Consider the following 14,928-nt stretch of genomic DNA (forward strand, 5'->3'; position numbering starts at 1 on the left):
TACCAACATATTCTGGTGAACACAGAAGGCAGGTTTTGATACACTTAAGGAAAACCCTGAAAATTTTTAAAGCATATCAAAAACCTTCACCTTTTTTTGAGCCAGTTCATGGTCAACTTCCTCCTCTGCCAGTCCACTCTCTGCAATCTCTGGTTGATCTTTCAACTTGTTCAGCAGCTCTGCCTTGGCCACAGAAATATTGTAATAAGCTGAGTAGGAGGTAGGAATCCCTGGGACCCCCTGAGGAGGTGAGAAGAGCTGAAATTCTTGTCTGTGGAGACAAAGAAAGAGCAAGCATTTGAGCACCTCTGTTGAGAGGCCCTGACTTTTCTGCTTCTTAATTTCACTATCTGTAAAATGGAACCCTGCTTCAAAAAGGAGTTGTAAAATAAGGAAATAATGGACCGGGAAGCACTGTTCAAATATAAACAGGCCACATGAAGGCTATCTAGAAGCCAAGTCAAGGCCAACTTTAGGAACTTAGAAGGCTATTTGATTAGGAAACCATGGTAGTATACTTAGAGGAAGAAAGGGGAGGCTTTTTTTTAGAGAGGATTTTTTATTAACACCCCATTAAAATCCAGAAAAACTGTCAGGCCTCTAATGTTCTGGGCTTTTGATCATCAATAATCTCTCTTGTTCATGGCCCTCATATATGGATCCCAAGGGAGGGCCTAGGTAATAGGGATGCACTTGAGACCTTAGCTATTCCCTCTAAAAGTGTTGGCCTCCCTCCTTTCCATCCCAGACCCCACCCACCCCAGCTGTCTAGTCTGCTTGCTTACAAAGGCACCCTGTGGCTTTCCTGGACACTCTCATTATTTCTTCTTTCCTGGTGGTGCCACTTCTGCTTGAAATGCCCCCTCCACTGCAGATCTCCCACAGCAAAGAGGTCACCAGTGACCTCAACAGTGGTCACCATGTTGGAGGCTGGGGTTAGTAACCCTGCCAGGGACTTGTCACAGTTTACCACATTTGTCATGAGCTCTTATGAAACTGACTGATGTGGTGCAGGCCTTTGGCCTGAGAAGGGATAGCATCTCTCTACTTCTGGTATATCTCTAATGGCCCCAGCCTCCTCTATGGTTGCAGAATGAAATGGAGAAAAAATGGAACCAGTTGCACCCAGGGGGGCTTGACAAGTATAGCAGCACACCCTGTTGTCTTGGGCTCACTGGAGCCCACAGTACTGGGGTGGTGCTTCTCAGAGCCCCAGCCCATGAAAGAGAACTGCTCCTCAGGAAAGAAGTAGTTCTGGCTCCATGTTGACTTGGGTTTGGACTCTTCTCCCATCAAAGCTTCTGGTCTGGTGTGAGGAAGGAAATAAGAAGAAATGCTTTGATGTCAGCTTTCAGTGATGGAGGGGCAAATAATTCCACCCACAGTTTAGGCAAGGGGAAGGTTCACCCCTACTATATTCTTGTTACCTACCAGCCACCCCTACTCCCTACCTGTCTGTCTCACTGCCCCTTTGCTAACCTCCAACTGTTTGAAAGGAAAAGTAGGAGAAACTCATTAGTCATTTTTGCAGCTATTTGCAGCTCTTAGATAAAGGTCAAAAATAATGGTTAAAAGGCTCCACAGCTATTTACTGATTCATGCTATGCTGTCTCCTAATTGATCACACAAAAGAAACTTGGGTGTGCTAATATTCCTCAGCCTGGGTATTCATTTTACATGAAGGTTTTTAAACTAATAACATTAATAAAGGAACACTACTAGCTAATATTCACACAGTGCTTACTATGCCCCATAAACTATCCTAAAATGTACATGTGACTGTGTGTAGTTTTAGATGTAAAATTTATGCTCACAACAACTATTTTATAGATAAGAAACATGAGGCCCTGAGAAGTAAAGTGACTTTCCCAAGGTCACCAGACAGTAAATGGCAAACCCATGATTTAGACCTAGGGGACCTAACTCCAGAATCTGTGCTTTTAGCCACTATGCTATACTGTCAAAGGGACATCTTGACATTATATAAAACCCTGCATGTAAGGAATTTTCTGAATGGACTATATGTTACAGAAGAGAAGTCATTCTAGAGGGAATATGAAGGTATGAACTCAGAGAATTCCTATCTATATGAAAAACATTTAGGGCATGTGTCAGAGTGCTGAGTCAGAAAGTAGTGAAACAAAGTATGGATTTTTTTTTTAAAAGATATAGTTGTATGTCAATTATATCTCAATGAAATGGGAAAAAAACAATTTAAAAGAATGTGGTAATTAGAGACTGAGCTTCCCAGCGGATACAGCCCTGTCTCATACTCTAGTATACTATAGTGTATCATACATATTGGGCAGAGTGTGGAGAGTATCATACACTCTAGGGCTCCTTTTCTCATAATCTCAATTAATAGAGCAGGGGTTATAGGAGATCTATGGGAACGTAACCTGAATTTGATAATGAACATTAAAGCAAAAATCTGATTCTTTCTACAGAGCACTGACAGGAAATGCATAGAGTCCATGGAGCAAACTATACCTGCACTTGAATCAGAGTCATTAGATTTAACCAACACTTGGTAAACCCACTAACCTGCTTCTACATGTATTCCATTATTTTGTAACTGAATGGTATGTGGGTTACAGAAGTACTCTGGTTTGACATGGCTGGATTTAGAACGCCTTTATTTGCATTTTTGGATTCAAAACATTACACATCTATTTGCCCCTAACACTGTTCTCCGTTGTAAAATCTTAAAGCCCCTTCTTTCTGGTTATAACCCTGTGCTCTCTGAGGGCCTAGTATAGGATGTTCTTGAGGAGCCCAGAGATCCTGGGATAATGTAGTAGGCAGAGTAAGCCAAGAATACCTGGGTTCTGGCTACCTGTGGCCTTATGTGAGTTACTTCATCTCCAAGTACCTCAGTTTTCTTGCCAAAAAATGTGGAGACTAATGGTAAATATTTTGTAGGTTTGTTGTGGCAATTAAATTAATCAGTACATGAAAGTGCTGAGAACAATGCTTGGCACATAGCAAAAAGACAAAAATATTAGCTATGTTGGGAATGATGCTGTTACTTAAGTCTCCATCATTCAAAGAAGTATCTATAATTGATTTTCCTGCAGCCATAAGCCAGAACTGTATGCAAACAAATGTTTCCCCTAGCATCCCATAGTCATTTAAAAAAATCTCTGGAATGAGTTACAAGATCTCTAGTACTAGCAATTTTCCTTCTCTCTGGCCAAGATGCCAAGGTGAATGGAGGTACATAAAGCAAGAAGGACTAGGAGGCTGAAAGGGCAAGCTTGGGCCTGTAACCCCTACCTCTGGTACACATTGCCTTACAGGAGACAAGAGGGCCTCATAAAGGCCTGGTCTACTCTAAAAACAAGAGCTCAATGAGAGAGGCTGCCTAGGATGGCAAAATGAGCATGGATTTTGGAGTCAGTCAGACCTAGGTCTGAATCTTTGCTGTACTATTCTGAGTTATTTTGTCTGTTACTTTGGCCAGCTTTAATTTCTTCATCTGTCAAATGGAGATAATAATGGCTCATAGGGCTATTGGGAGGATTAAATGAAATAATGGGTATAAAGTGACAAGCAGTGTCTGTCACATAGTAAATGCTTAATACATGTTCATTCATGCATTTATTTCTTTTTTCTAATGTATTTTATGTACCTGCTATGTTCTAGGTCACTTTCCCTTCTCCCTGCTGTGACATGTAGTAATCACAGTCACTTTCCACAGAATGCATTCTCATTACAATAAGAATGTTCCCCAGCTAGTTGGACAGCTTGAGAAGCAGCCACTAAGGATCTAAGAAGAGATTCTCACAGTGTCTGGGAACCCAGCCCTGTTAAAGCTGTGCTTGTGACATCTTAGGCTGGAAAACTCCTCAATCAGTTCCAGATAGCCAAATAATGGATTTTCCTGTCAGTAAAAGACATGATAACAAGGCACTTCTAATAGCAACAAGTCTCAGGCAAGTTCCTTCTATAAAAGGATTTAAAGAAAGCACTTAGAGGATAGACACTGCCTCTCACTCCCATCCCCAGCAGAGAGTGGGTTGAGCTCTCTGCAGGACTGGCATAGATGGCAAAAAAAGCCAAAGCTCTTTTGCTTTGGAGCAAAGAAGACAATCACACTCTGTGGGGCATGCAGATGAACACTGGCACAGAGAAAGGAACAAACATGGGCAGTCTCCAGCCAGACTACATGCCTGATTTAGCCTTACCCTGTCAACTAGCTCCCTGAAGCAAATGCAAAGAGGCAGAACAAACAAAGGTGGGGGTGCTGGAGAAAGTGGAAGAGAAAGAGAATGCCCTTAGGTGTTGTAAGGAGTGGTCAGAGCATAAAGCACCAACCCCAGGAACACCTTTGATGCCAGGGAAGGGGGTGTATAGGAACCCAGGCAGGTCCTAGAGCAGAGGCAGTGTTCAGGTTGTGAGCTGGCCTCTTGTTCTAGAGAGCAAGCAGGAGAAAAAGGCAGAAGAGGAACTGAGGCAGGCTTCTGCAAAAGGCCATGAGGTAACACAGGTTTAATGCTTTCTGGCTCAGAGGCCAGAAAATGAGGCATACCTTAAAGACAAACTGAGGAATAATATATTATTTTGAAAGTCATGTTTAGGGATAAGAACATCAACTATTATTTACTGAGCACCTACCATGTGCTGAGGATGGGGCTATGTCCTTTACGTAGATTATCTCTTATTTACGACAAGTATGTAGAATAGGTATTAGCATGCCTGTTTTCCAGGTGGGAAAACTGAGGCTGGGAGCAGTTTAATTGACCAGCCTAAAAAAAAAACTGAGGCTGGGAGCAGTTTAACTGACCAGCATAAGTTCATGCAGCTGGTAAATGGTGCAGGTAGAATTCAAACTCATGTTGCTGCCTCTTCAGGGATGTAAGGACTTTCATTAAGGACTTACTTGGGGGAATCAGAGGTCTCTTGCTCTGATGTTCTCCAAAGCCCACCAATGCCATAATAGCAAGGGAGCTGAGCCTTCTCGGGCTGAGATCCCAAGTGGCCATTTATTGAAGGCAAGAAGTCACTGGAATGGAGAGCAAAGGACTCTTGCTCTGCTGGGAGGCTTTGTGAGTCCTGCCTTGAAGCTTCCAGGTGGCCAAAGCCCAGGAGTTGCTGCTGTTCCAGGACCTCCTCAGGATTGACGGCACTGGAACTAGTGGTTTCTGAACTGAAGTACTGGGGTGGCAGCTCCTCCTCTTCCCCTTCTTCCTCATCCTCCCCCTCCATCCCCTCCTCCTCTTCCTCCTCTTCTTGCTGCTGCTGCTGTTGCTGCTGCTGCTGCTGCTGGGCTGCTCGGAAGAGCCGGTACTTCTCCCAGTTGGGAGGAGGAGGGCGAGGAGGAGGAAAGGATTTCTTCCTGGTTTCCAGAGGATCTGGCCGGGTTTTATCAACTTTGGTAAAGAGCTCCCTCTTATGCTGCCCCCAGGCTCTGTAGCTCTGGGGCTCCAAGCTGATATGGCTCTCTGAGAAGGCACGGCTGCGCAGTGGGTGGGGCACGGAAGCCATGGAGCTCCCCCCATCATAAATAGAAGTTTCCTCTGTTTTTTTCAAGAATTGCTTGAAGTCTCCAAGGAGGTCAAGAGAAGAGATTGCTCGGTTGCTTGACAAGTCCAGTGCTGGGTTCCCAAGGCAAGGATGGAAGGGGATTGCCCATGAAAAGCTACCCTTGGAATGAGCCATTTCCCTGCAAAACAGCAGATGAGGGTGTTAAAACAAGCATGTTGCAGACGGTCCCATATTTTGGATGACATCATTTATGTAAAATTTAAATGACCACAGAACAATGTAATATATGTGGTAAGTGTAATAATAATAGTAATACTAAAATATAACGTATAATATTGGTAGCTAACACTTACTGAGTATGTACTAAATGCCATACACTGTTTTAACTGCTTTCAATGTCTTAACTTATTTAATGCTCACAATAACCCAAGGGGGTATCTATCACTATTGTCCTGATTTTATAGCTGGGCAGGTTAAGTAACTTGCTCTGGGTCATAAAGCTAGTAAACAGTAGAGCGAGAATTTCAATCTGGATACTCTAGCTCCAAAGTCTGGATACACACACCACCATACTCTGTTTGTAACACTCAGATAGAATGTACTATGTTTGAAAGCTTATAAGTCTGGTTATCCTGCTACATTTGTTGTCTTCATTTGTTTTGGTTTTAATCATGAAATATTTCAAATACTTACAAATGTACAGAGATTGCTATAATACATATTCATGCTCCCAACTACCACCCAGAATTAGCAACATTTAAATACTTTTCATCCATGCTTCCTGATATTTTTAAAGAAGTAAATATCCTTTGTTTGGCTCTCCATTTCTATTCCCCTGCTGCCTCTCTAGATGCAAGCTGTGTCGTGAATTTGACATGCATACTTTCTGTCCATGTTCTTATACTTGTGATAAAAGATATGAAGCAGGCCATTCACAAATATCTACTATTTTGGATTTAAAATATCATCTTCTGTTGCAATTCCAATCAGAATTCTCAAAAGGAATTTTTAACTGTACAATTGTTTTATTAACTTTCAAAATAAACCAGGATATAATATTGAAGAATATTTTGCTACAGAAGACACGGGGGGTAAGTAAGACATTAAGCACATTATAAGGCAATTATAATTATAACAGTGTGTTACTGATTACTAGAACAGAATGGAAAGCCCAGAAACATAAAAAAAAAACATAAAAGCATCATATATAATTAACCTTGCATAAAAAGGGGTTAAATAAAGATTATTCAATAAATATTTTTGAGATAACTGCAGAGCAGTTATTTGAAACTGCACTATAAGTTCCAGATTCAAGAATTATGGGTGTGTGTGTATGTATATGTATAAAATTTGTGTGTATGTATTTGTATAAAATTTTAATGTTATATGTGTTCATATCTATATATATTATGTACTTATAAGAAAATAACTATCAAAATAACTATCATTATACTTGTAGGAAAATAAAAAGACGATCACTTGTGAGGCCAAGTAAGAGTCTTATGCTAAAAACACTAGAAGAATATATCCAAGGAAAAGAAGTTCAGGTTTATTTAAATATGCACAAAAGGCCAAACTTTCACATAATAAAAAGTGACCAATGGAGGAGCCAAGATGGCGGCATGAGTAGTTCAGCAGAAGTCTCCTCCCCCAAAAAACTATATTTTTGTAAATAAAACAAATACAACTATTCCTAAAAGAGACACCAGTAGATACAGTACAACAGCCAGGCTACATCTACATCTGTGAGAACTCAGCATCACACGAAGCAGGTAAGATATAAGCCACAGCCCAGTGGGACCCAAACGCCCCCCTATCCCAGACCCCGGTGGGAAGAAAGGAGTCAGAGTGGGGAGGGAGTGAAAGCCCAGGACTGCTAAATAACCAGCTCTAGAAATCTGCACCAGGAGCGCAGACACATGGTGCACGGGATGTTGGATATTGGAGAAATGGAAAAGCAAAACCTACTAGTAGGTCCCCACAACCGGCACCCCTGAGACAAAAGAAAAGCAAGTGCTTTTTGCAAGTCTTAAAGGGACAGGGACCTCACAGCTGGATGAAGTCATCCCAACACACGCACCACAGTACCTGGGAATCCGGGGAACTCTAGGCGACCTAACCACCTGGGCGACAGCGCAGCTCTGAAACCCCTCATGGTGATAAGCAGCCTGCCAGTCATTCCCCCAACTGGTGAAGACTCCGACACACTGGCCCAGTAGTGGGAGAGCGGCAGGGCATGCTGGGGTTGGCAGCACCAGAGGGCCCTGGGAGCAGCCTGCATGAGCCTGCAGCAGCAGAGGCCAAGAGGCCTGGGGCTGTCCCACATGGGCCAGCGGTGGCGACAGAGCTGCCCGCACGAGCCCACGGCAGTGGCACCTGAGCGGCCCAGGACCGGCCTGCGTGGGCAAGCAGCAGTGGCGACAGAGCGGCCTGCATGAGCTCACAGTGGTGGCACCGGAGGAGGCTGGGAGCAGCCTGTGTGAGCCCACAGTGGCAGCACCACAGGGAATTGGGAGAAGACTGCACGAGCCAACAGCAGCAGCGACTGAGTGGCCCGGGAGTGGCCCGCGGGAGCCAGCAGTGGTGGCGGAGGAGCAGCCCAGTAGTAGCCACACCCGGAGCAGCCACTCAGCCTGGCGCACAGCTGCCCAGGCCAGACTGAAAGGATGTTGTCAGCACACAGCTGCCTGGCAGGGGCGCCGCTTTTGCGGGAGAGAACACCCAGCATGCCTGCCACTCCCCGCAGGGCTCTGTGCTACTCTGATGGAGACCCCGCCCACAGCAGCTAAGGGGATTAACCCGGATGCTGCTCCAGGAGTGCGGGTAACCGACACAGGCAGCGGAGAAGGGCAAGGTGACCAGTAAGTAGGAAAGGACTTTGTTCTCCCAACTGACACATGCGCTAACTGTCTACAGCTACCTCTATCACCATGAAAAGGCAGAAGAATTTAGCCCAGTCCAAAATAGTCCAGACAACCACTGAGAGAGGGCCGGGAGAGAAAGACCTAGCCAATCTCCCTGAAAAGAATTCAAAATAAACGTCACAACCATGCTGATGGATCTGCAGAGAAATATGCAAGAGCTAAAGGATGAAGTCCGGAGGGAGATTACAGAAATGAAACAATCTCTGGAAGGACTTAAGAGCCGACTTGATGATGTGCAAGAGGCCGTTAATGGAATAGAAACCAGAGAACAGGATCGCAGAGAAGCTGACTCACAGAGACATAAAAGGAACTCTAGGAATGAAAGAATATTAAGAGAAATGTGTGACTAATCCAAATGGAACAATATTCACATTATAGGGGTACCAGAAGAAGAAGAGAGAGAAAAAGGGATAGGAAGTGTCTTTGAAGAAATAATTGCTGAAAACTTCCACAAACTGGGGGAGGAAATAGTTGCTCAGATGATGGAAGCACACAGAACTCCCAACAGAGGGGACACAAAGAGGACAACACCAAGACACATAATAATTAAAATGGTAAAGATCAAGGACAAGGACAGAGTATTAAAGACAGCTAGAGAGAGGAAAAAGGTCACCTACAAAGGAAAACCCACCAGGCTATCCTCAGACTTCTCAAGAGAAACCTTGCAGGCCAGAAGAGAATGGCATGATATATTTAATGCAATGAAACAGAAGGGCCTTGAACCAAGAATACTGTATCCAGCACAATTATCATTTAAATATGAAGGAGGGATTAAACAATTTCCAGACAACCAAAAGTTGAGGGAATTTGCCTCCCACAAACCACTTCTACAGGGTATTGTAGAGGGACTGCTCTAGATGGGAGCACTCCTAAGGCTAAATATATGTCACCAGAGAAAATAAAATCATGGCAAAGAAAGAAGACCAACCAAATACTAACTCAAGAAAAAAAAAATCAATTACCCACAAAAGGAGTAAAAGGAAACACAAAAGAGCACAGAACAAAACACCCTACATATGAAGAATGGAGGAGGAGGAATAAGAAGGGAGAGAAATAAAGAATCACCAGACAGTGTTTATAATAGCTCAATAAGCAAGTTCAGATAGATAGTAAGATAGTAAAGAAGTTAACGTTGAACCTTTGGTAACCACGAACCTAAAGCCTGCAATGGCAATAAGTACATATCTTTCAATAATCACCCTAAATGTAAATGGAATGAATGCATCAATCAAAAGACACAGAGTAATAGAATGGATAAAAAAGCAAGACCCATCTATATGCTGCTTATAAGAGACTCACCTCAAACCCAAAGACATGCACAGACTAAAAGTCAAGGGATGGAAAAAGATATTTCATGCAAACAAAAGGGAGAAAAAAGCAGGTGTTGCAGTACTAGTATCAGACAAAATAGACTTCAAAACAAAAATGTAATAAGAGACAAAGAAGGACATTACATAATGATAAAGGGATCAGTACAACAAGAGGATATAACCATTATAAATCTATGTGCACCCAATACAGGAGCACCAGCACATGTGAAACAAATACTAACAGAATTAAAGGAGGAGATAGAATGCAATGCATTCATTTTGGGAGACTTCAACACACCACCCACTCCAAGGCATAGATTCGCAAAACATAAAATAAGCAAGGACACAGAGACACTGAACAAAACACTAGAACAGATGGACCTAATAGACATCTGTAGAACTCTACATCCAAAAGCAACAGGATACACATTCATCTCATGTGCACATGGAACATTCTCCACAATAGACCACATGATAGGCCACAAAAATAACCTCAGTAAGTTCCTAAAGACTGAAATCCTACCAACCAACTTTTCAGACCACAAAGGTATAAAACTAGAAATAAATTGTACAGAGAAAGCAAAAAGGCTCACAAACACATGGAGGCTTAACAACATGCTCCTAAATAATCAATGGATCAACGACCAAATTAAAACACAGATCAAGCAATATATGTATGGAAAACAACACAAGCCACAACTTCTGTGGGACGCAGCAAAAATAGTCTTAAGAGGGAAGTATATAGCAATCCAGGCATATCTAAAGAAGGAAGAACAATCTCAAATGAATAGTCTAACGTCACAATTATCAAAATTGGAAAAAGAAGAACAAATGAGGCCTAAAGTCAGCAGAAGGAGGGAAATAATAAAGATCAGAGAAGAAATAAATAAAACTGAGAAGAATAAAACAATAGAAAAAATAAATGAAACCACGAGCTGGTTATTTGAGAAAATAAACAAAATAGATAAGCCTCTAGCCATACTTATTAAGAGAAAAAGAGAATCAACACACATCAACAGAATAAGAAACGAGAAAGGAAAAATTACGATGGACCCCACAGAAATACAAAGAATTACTAAAGACTACTATGAAAACCTATATGCTAACAAGCTGGAAAACCCAGAAGAAATGGACAACTTCTTAGAAAAACACAACCTTCCAAGACTGACCAAGGAAGAAACACAAAATCTAAACAAACCAATTACCAGCAAAGAAATTGAAGCGGTAACTAAAAAACTACCCAGGAACAAAACCCCCGGGCCAGATGGATTTACCTTGGAATTTTATCAGACATACAGAGAAGACATAATACCAATTCTCCTTAAAGTTTTCCAAAAAATAAAAGAGGAGGGAATACTCCCAAACTCATTCTATGAAGCCAACATCACCCTAATACCAAAACCAGGCAAAGACTCCACAAAAAAGAAAACTACAGACCAATATCCCTGATGGACGTAGATGCAAAAATACTCAACAAAATATTAGCAAACTGAATTCAAAAATACATAAAAGGGATCATACACCATGACCAAGTGGGATTCATCCCAGAGATGCAAGGACGGTACAACATTGGAAAACCCATCAACATCATCCACCATAGAAACAAGAAGGACAAAAACCACATGATGATCATCTCCATAGATGCTGAAAAACCATTTGATAAAACTCAACATCCATTCATGATAAAAACTCTCAACACAATGGGTATAGAGGGCAAGTACCTCAACATAATAAAGGCCATATATGATAAACCCACAGCCAACATCATACTGAACAGCGAGAAGCTGAAAGCTTTTCCTCTGCGATTGGGAACCATACAGGGATGCCCACTATCCCCACTGTTATTCAACATAGTACTGGAGGTCCTAGCCACGGCAATTAGACAAAACAAAGAAATACAAGGAATCCAGATTGGTATGGAAGAAGTTAAACTGTCACTATTTGCAGATGACATGATATTGTACATAAAAAAACCCTAAGGACTCCACTCTGAAACTACTAGAGCTAATATCGGAATTCAGCAAAGTTGCAGGATACAAAATTAACACACAGAAATCTGTGGCTTTCCTATACACTAACAATAAACTAATAGAAAGAGAAATCAGGAAGACAATTCCATTCACAATAGCATCAAAAAGAATAAAATACCTAGCAATAAACCTAACCAAGGAAGTGAAAGACCTATACCCTGAAAACTGTAAGACACTCTTAAGAGAAATTAAAGAGGTCACTAACAAATGGAAACTCCTCCCAAGGTCCTGGCTAGGAAGAATTAATATCGTCAAAATGGCGATCCTACCCAAAGCAATATACAGACTCGATGCAATCCCTATCAAACTACCAACAGCATTCTTCAATGAACTGGAACAAATAGTTCAAAAATTCATATGGAAACACCAAAGACCCCGAATAGCCAAAGCAATCCTGAGAAGGAAGAATAAAGTGGGGGGGAACTCACTCCCCAACTTCAAGCTCTACTAGAAAGCCACAGTAATCAAGACAATTTGGTACTGGCACAAGAACAGAGCTACAGCCCAATGGAACAGAATAGAGACTCCAAACATTAACCCAGACATATATGGTCAACTAATATTCGATAAAGGGGCCATGGACATACAATGAGGAAATGACAGTCTCTTCAACAGATGGTGCTGGCAAAACTGGACAGCTACATGTAAGAGAATGAAACTGGATCACTGTCTAACCCCATACACAAAAGTAAATTAGAAATGGATCAAAGACTTGAATGTAAGTCATGAAACCATAAAACTCTTAGAAAAAAACATAGGCAAAAATCTCTTAGACATAAACATGAGCAACTTCTTCATGAACATGTTTCCCTGAGCAAGGGAAACAAAAGCAAAAATAAACAAGTGGGACTATATCAAGCTGAAAAGCTTCTGTACAGCAAAGGACACCATCAATAGAACAAAAAGATATCCTACAGTATGGGAGAATATATTCATAAATGACAGATCCGATAAAGGGCTGACATCCAAAATACATAAAGAGCTCATGCACCTCAACAAACAAAAATCAAATAATCCAATTAGAAAATGGGCAGAGGAGCTGAATAGATAGTTTTCTAAAGAAGAAATTCAGATGGCCAACAGACACGAAAAGATGCTCCACATCACTAATCATCAGAGAAATGCAAATTAAAACCACAATGAGATATCACCTCACCCCTGTAAGGATCGCCACCATCCAAATGACAAACAACAACAAATGTTGGTGAGGTAGTGGAGAAATGGGAACCCTCCTACACTGCTGGTGGGAATGTAAATTAGTTCAACCGTTGTGGAAACCAGTATGGAGATTCCTCAAAATGCTCAAAATAGACATACCATTTGACCCAGGAATTCCACTTCTAGGAATTTACCCTAAGAATGCAGCAGCCCAGTTTGAAAAATACATATGCACCCCTATGTTTATCGCAGCACTATTTACAATAACCAAGAAATGGAAGAAACCTAAATGTCCATCAGTAGATGAATGGATAAAGAAGAGGTGGTACATATACACAATGGAATATTATTCAGCCATAAGAAGAAGACAAATCCTACCATTTGCAGCAACATGGATGGAGCTAGAGGGTATTATGCTCAATGAAATAAGCCAGGTGGAGAGAGACAAGTACCAAATGATTTCACTCATATGTGGAGTATAAGAACAAAGAAAAACTGAAGGAACAAAACAGCAGCACAATCACAGAACCCAAGAATGGACTAACAGTTACCAAAGGGAAAGGGGCTGAGGAGGATGGGTGGGAAGGGAGAGATAAGGGTGGGGTAAAAGAAAGGGGGCATTACAATTAGCATGTGTAGTGGGGGGGCATGGGGAGGGCTGTAGAACACAGAGTAGACAAGTAGGGATTCTGCAGCATCTTACTACGCTGATGGACAGTGACTGTAATGGGGTTTGTGGGGGGGACTTGGTGAAAGTGGGAGCCTAGTAAACATAATGTTTTTCATGTAATTGTAGATTAATGGTACCAAAAAAAACTACTACATCTAATATGATTGGCAAAGCTGAAAATGTGTATTTAACCACTAATAAATAGGAGACAATTTGAATGTAAAAGAAATTGACCAATTTCAAAGAATATCGTTTTAATCTTAGAGTATAAAGAGTTAAGCCCTTTAAGCCAAAAGATCTTTTTTCCTGCTGTAGCCTGTGAGCAACCAGCATCATGCTAAGTACTGCCTAGTAACTGGAAATTCCATCAGTTCAATTAAACTATCAGAATATCCATTCAATCATCATGTTGAACACTAGCAATATTTCTTTTAAAAATAATAACATACATAAAGGTTACCAAGCTCAGATAGAATGGAAAGCAAAATCTGCGGCACTCCCTCATCTGCAGTCCCCATCCTGGTTAGCTCATAACTCATATAGATAACAAATTCACATCCACACATCTTCCCTCATTTCTTATTTGGGCCTTTGCCCAACTATAGCTCCTTAAGATTGGAACAATCCCTTGTGTGCAAACTGTTGCATCTGGCATTTCCCCCCTAAGTAAACATACAAACAAGGTCGGGAGTGCAAAGTAAAAGGATGAGAAATGCCATCAGACAAGGAGGTCTTTCTTGACCACTTTACCTAAAATAGAGATGACTTATGCTTAATTATCCTTTTTCTATTTTGTTGTTTCTCAGAGCATACATTCCCACCTAATATTATATTGCATACCGATTTCTACTTGTTTGTTTTGTGCTCCACTCTAAAATGCAAACTCGATGAGGGCTAGGATCTTGTACGTCTCGTTAATCTGGTAAGTGGTACACAGTAGGTATTCATCAATATTTGTCTAATAAATGAATTCCAGAAATGAAAAATACATGGGCCATGATACTCATATCACAAAAAAGTTGAATTAAGGGCACAAGGCAATAAACTAGACAAAGAAAGGCACTATAATACTATTTGAACACATGATTAAGATCTAACTACTCCAAATCTTAATGTAGCAAACAACAGAGCATCAAAATTCACAAAGCAAAATCTATAAAATATGCAAAGGTAGAAAAAAGCAGAAATAAAATATGAGACTGTTTCAGCTGATGACAGATATGACAGTCAAGAACTAAGAGAATGGGAAAATTTAAACTTCTCCTTACATTAAAAAGTTTTTTCTAGGGCCCATTGAACATTTTAAAAAATTGACTATATATTAAGCCACAAAGTGTGAGTAGTACAGA

General features: G+C 41.2%; 1 protein-coding gene across 3 annotated transcripts in view; it reads right to left on the reverse strand.

The window, feature by feature from the left end:
- The window catches only part of SHROOM4 (shroom family member 4), a 290,444-nt gene that overhangs the window by 15,494 nt on the left and 260,022 nt on the right, over positions 1–14,928 (reverse strand). For all 3 annotated transcript variants that reach the window (XR_005033288.2, XM_036928887.2, XM_036928888.2), the window contains 2 exons: positions 4,883–5,665; positions 91–271 (listed from right to left, as the gene is read on the reverse strand). Coding sequence is in view for 2 of the 3 variants with exons in the window: in XM_036928887.2 (XP_036784782.2) it covers positions 91–271; positions 4,883–5,665 (964 nt within the window). In the remaining variant the exon portion in view is untranslated. The remainder of the gene's footprint in view (positions 1–90; positions 272–4,882; positions 5,666–14,928) is intronic.

The sequence above is a fragment of the Manis pentadactyla genome, chromosome X (genome assembly GCF_030020395.1).
Source record: "Manis pentadactyla isolate mManPen7 chromosome X, mManPen7.hap1, whole genome shotgun sequence".
NCBI lineage: Eukaryota > Metazoa > Chordata > Mammalia > Pholidota > Manidae > Manis > Manis pentadactyla.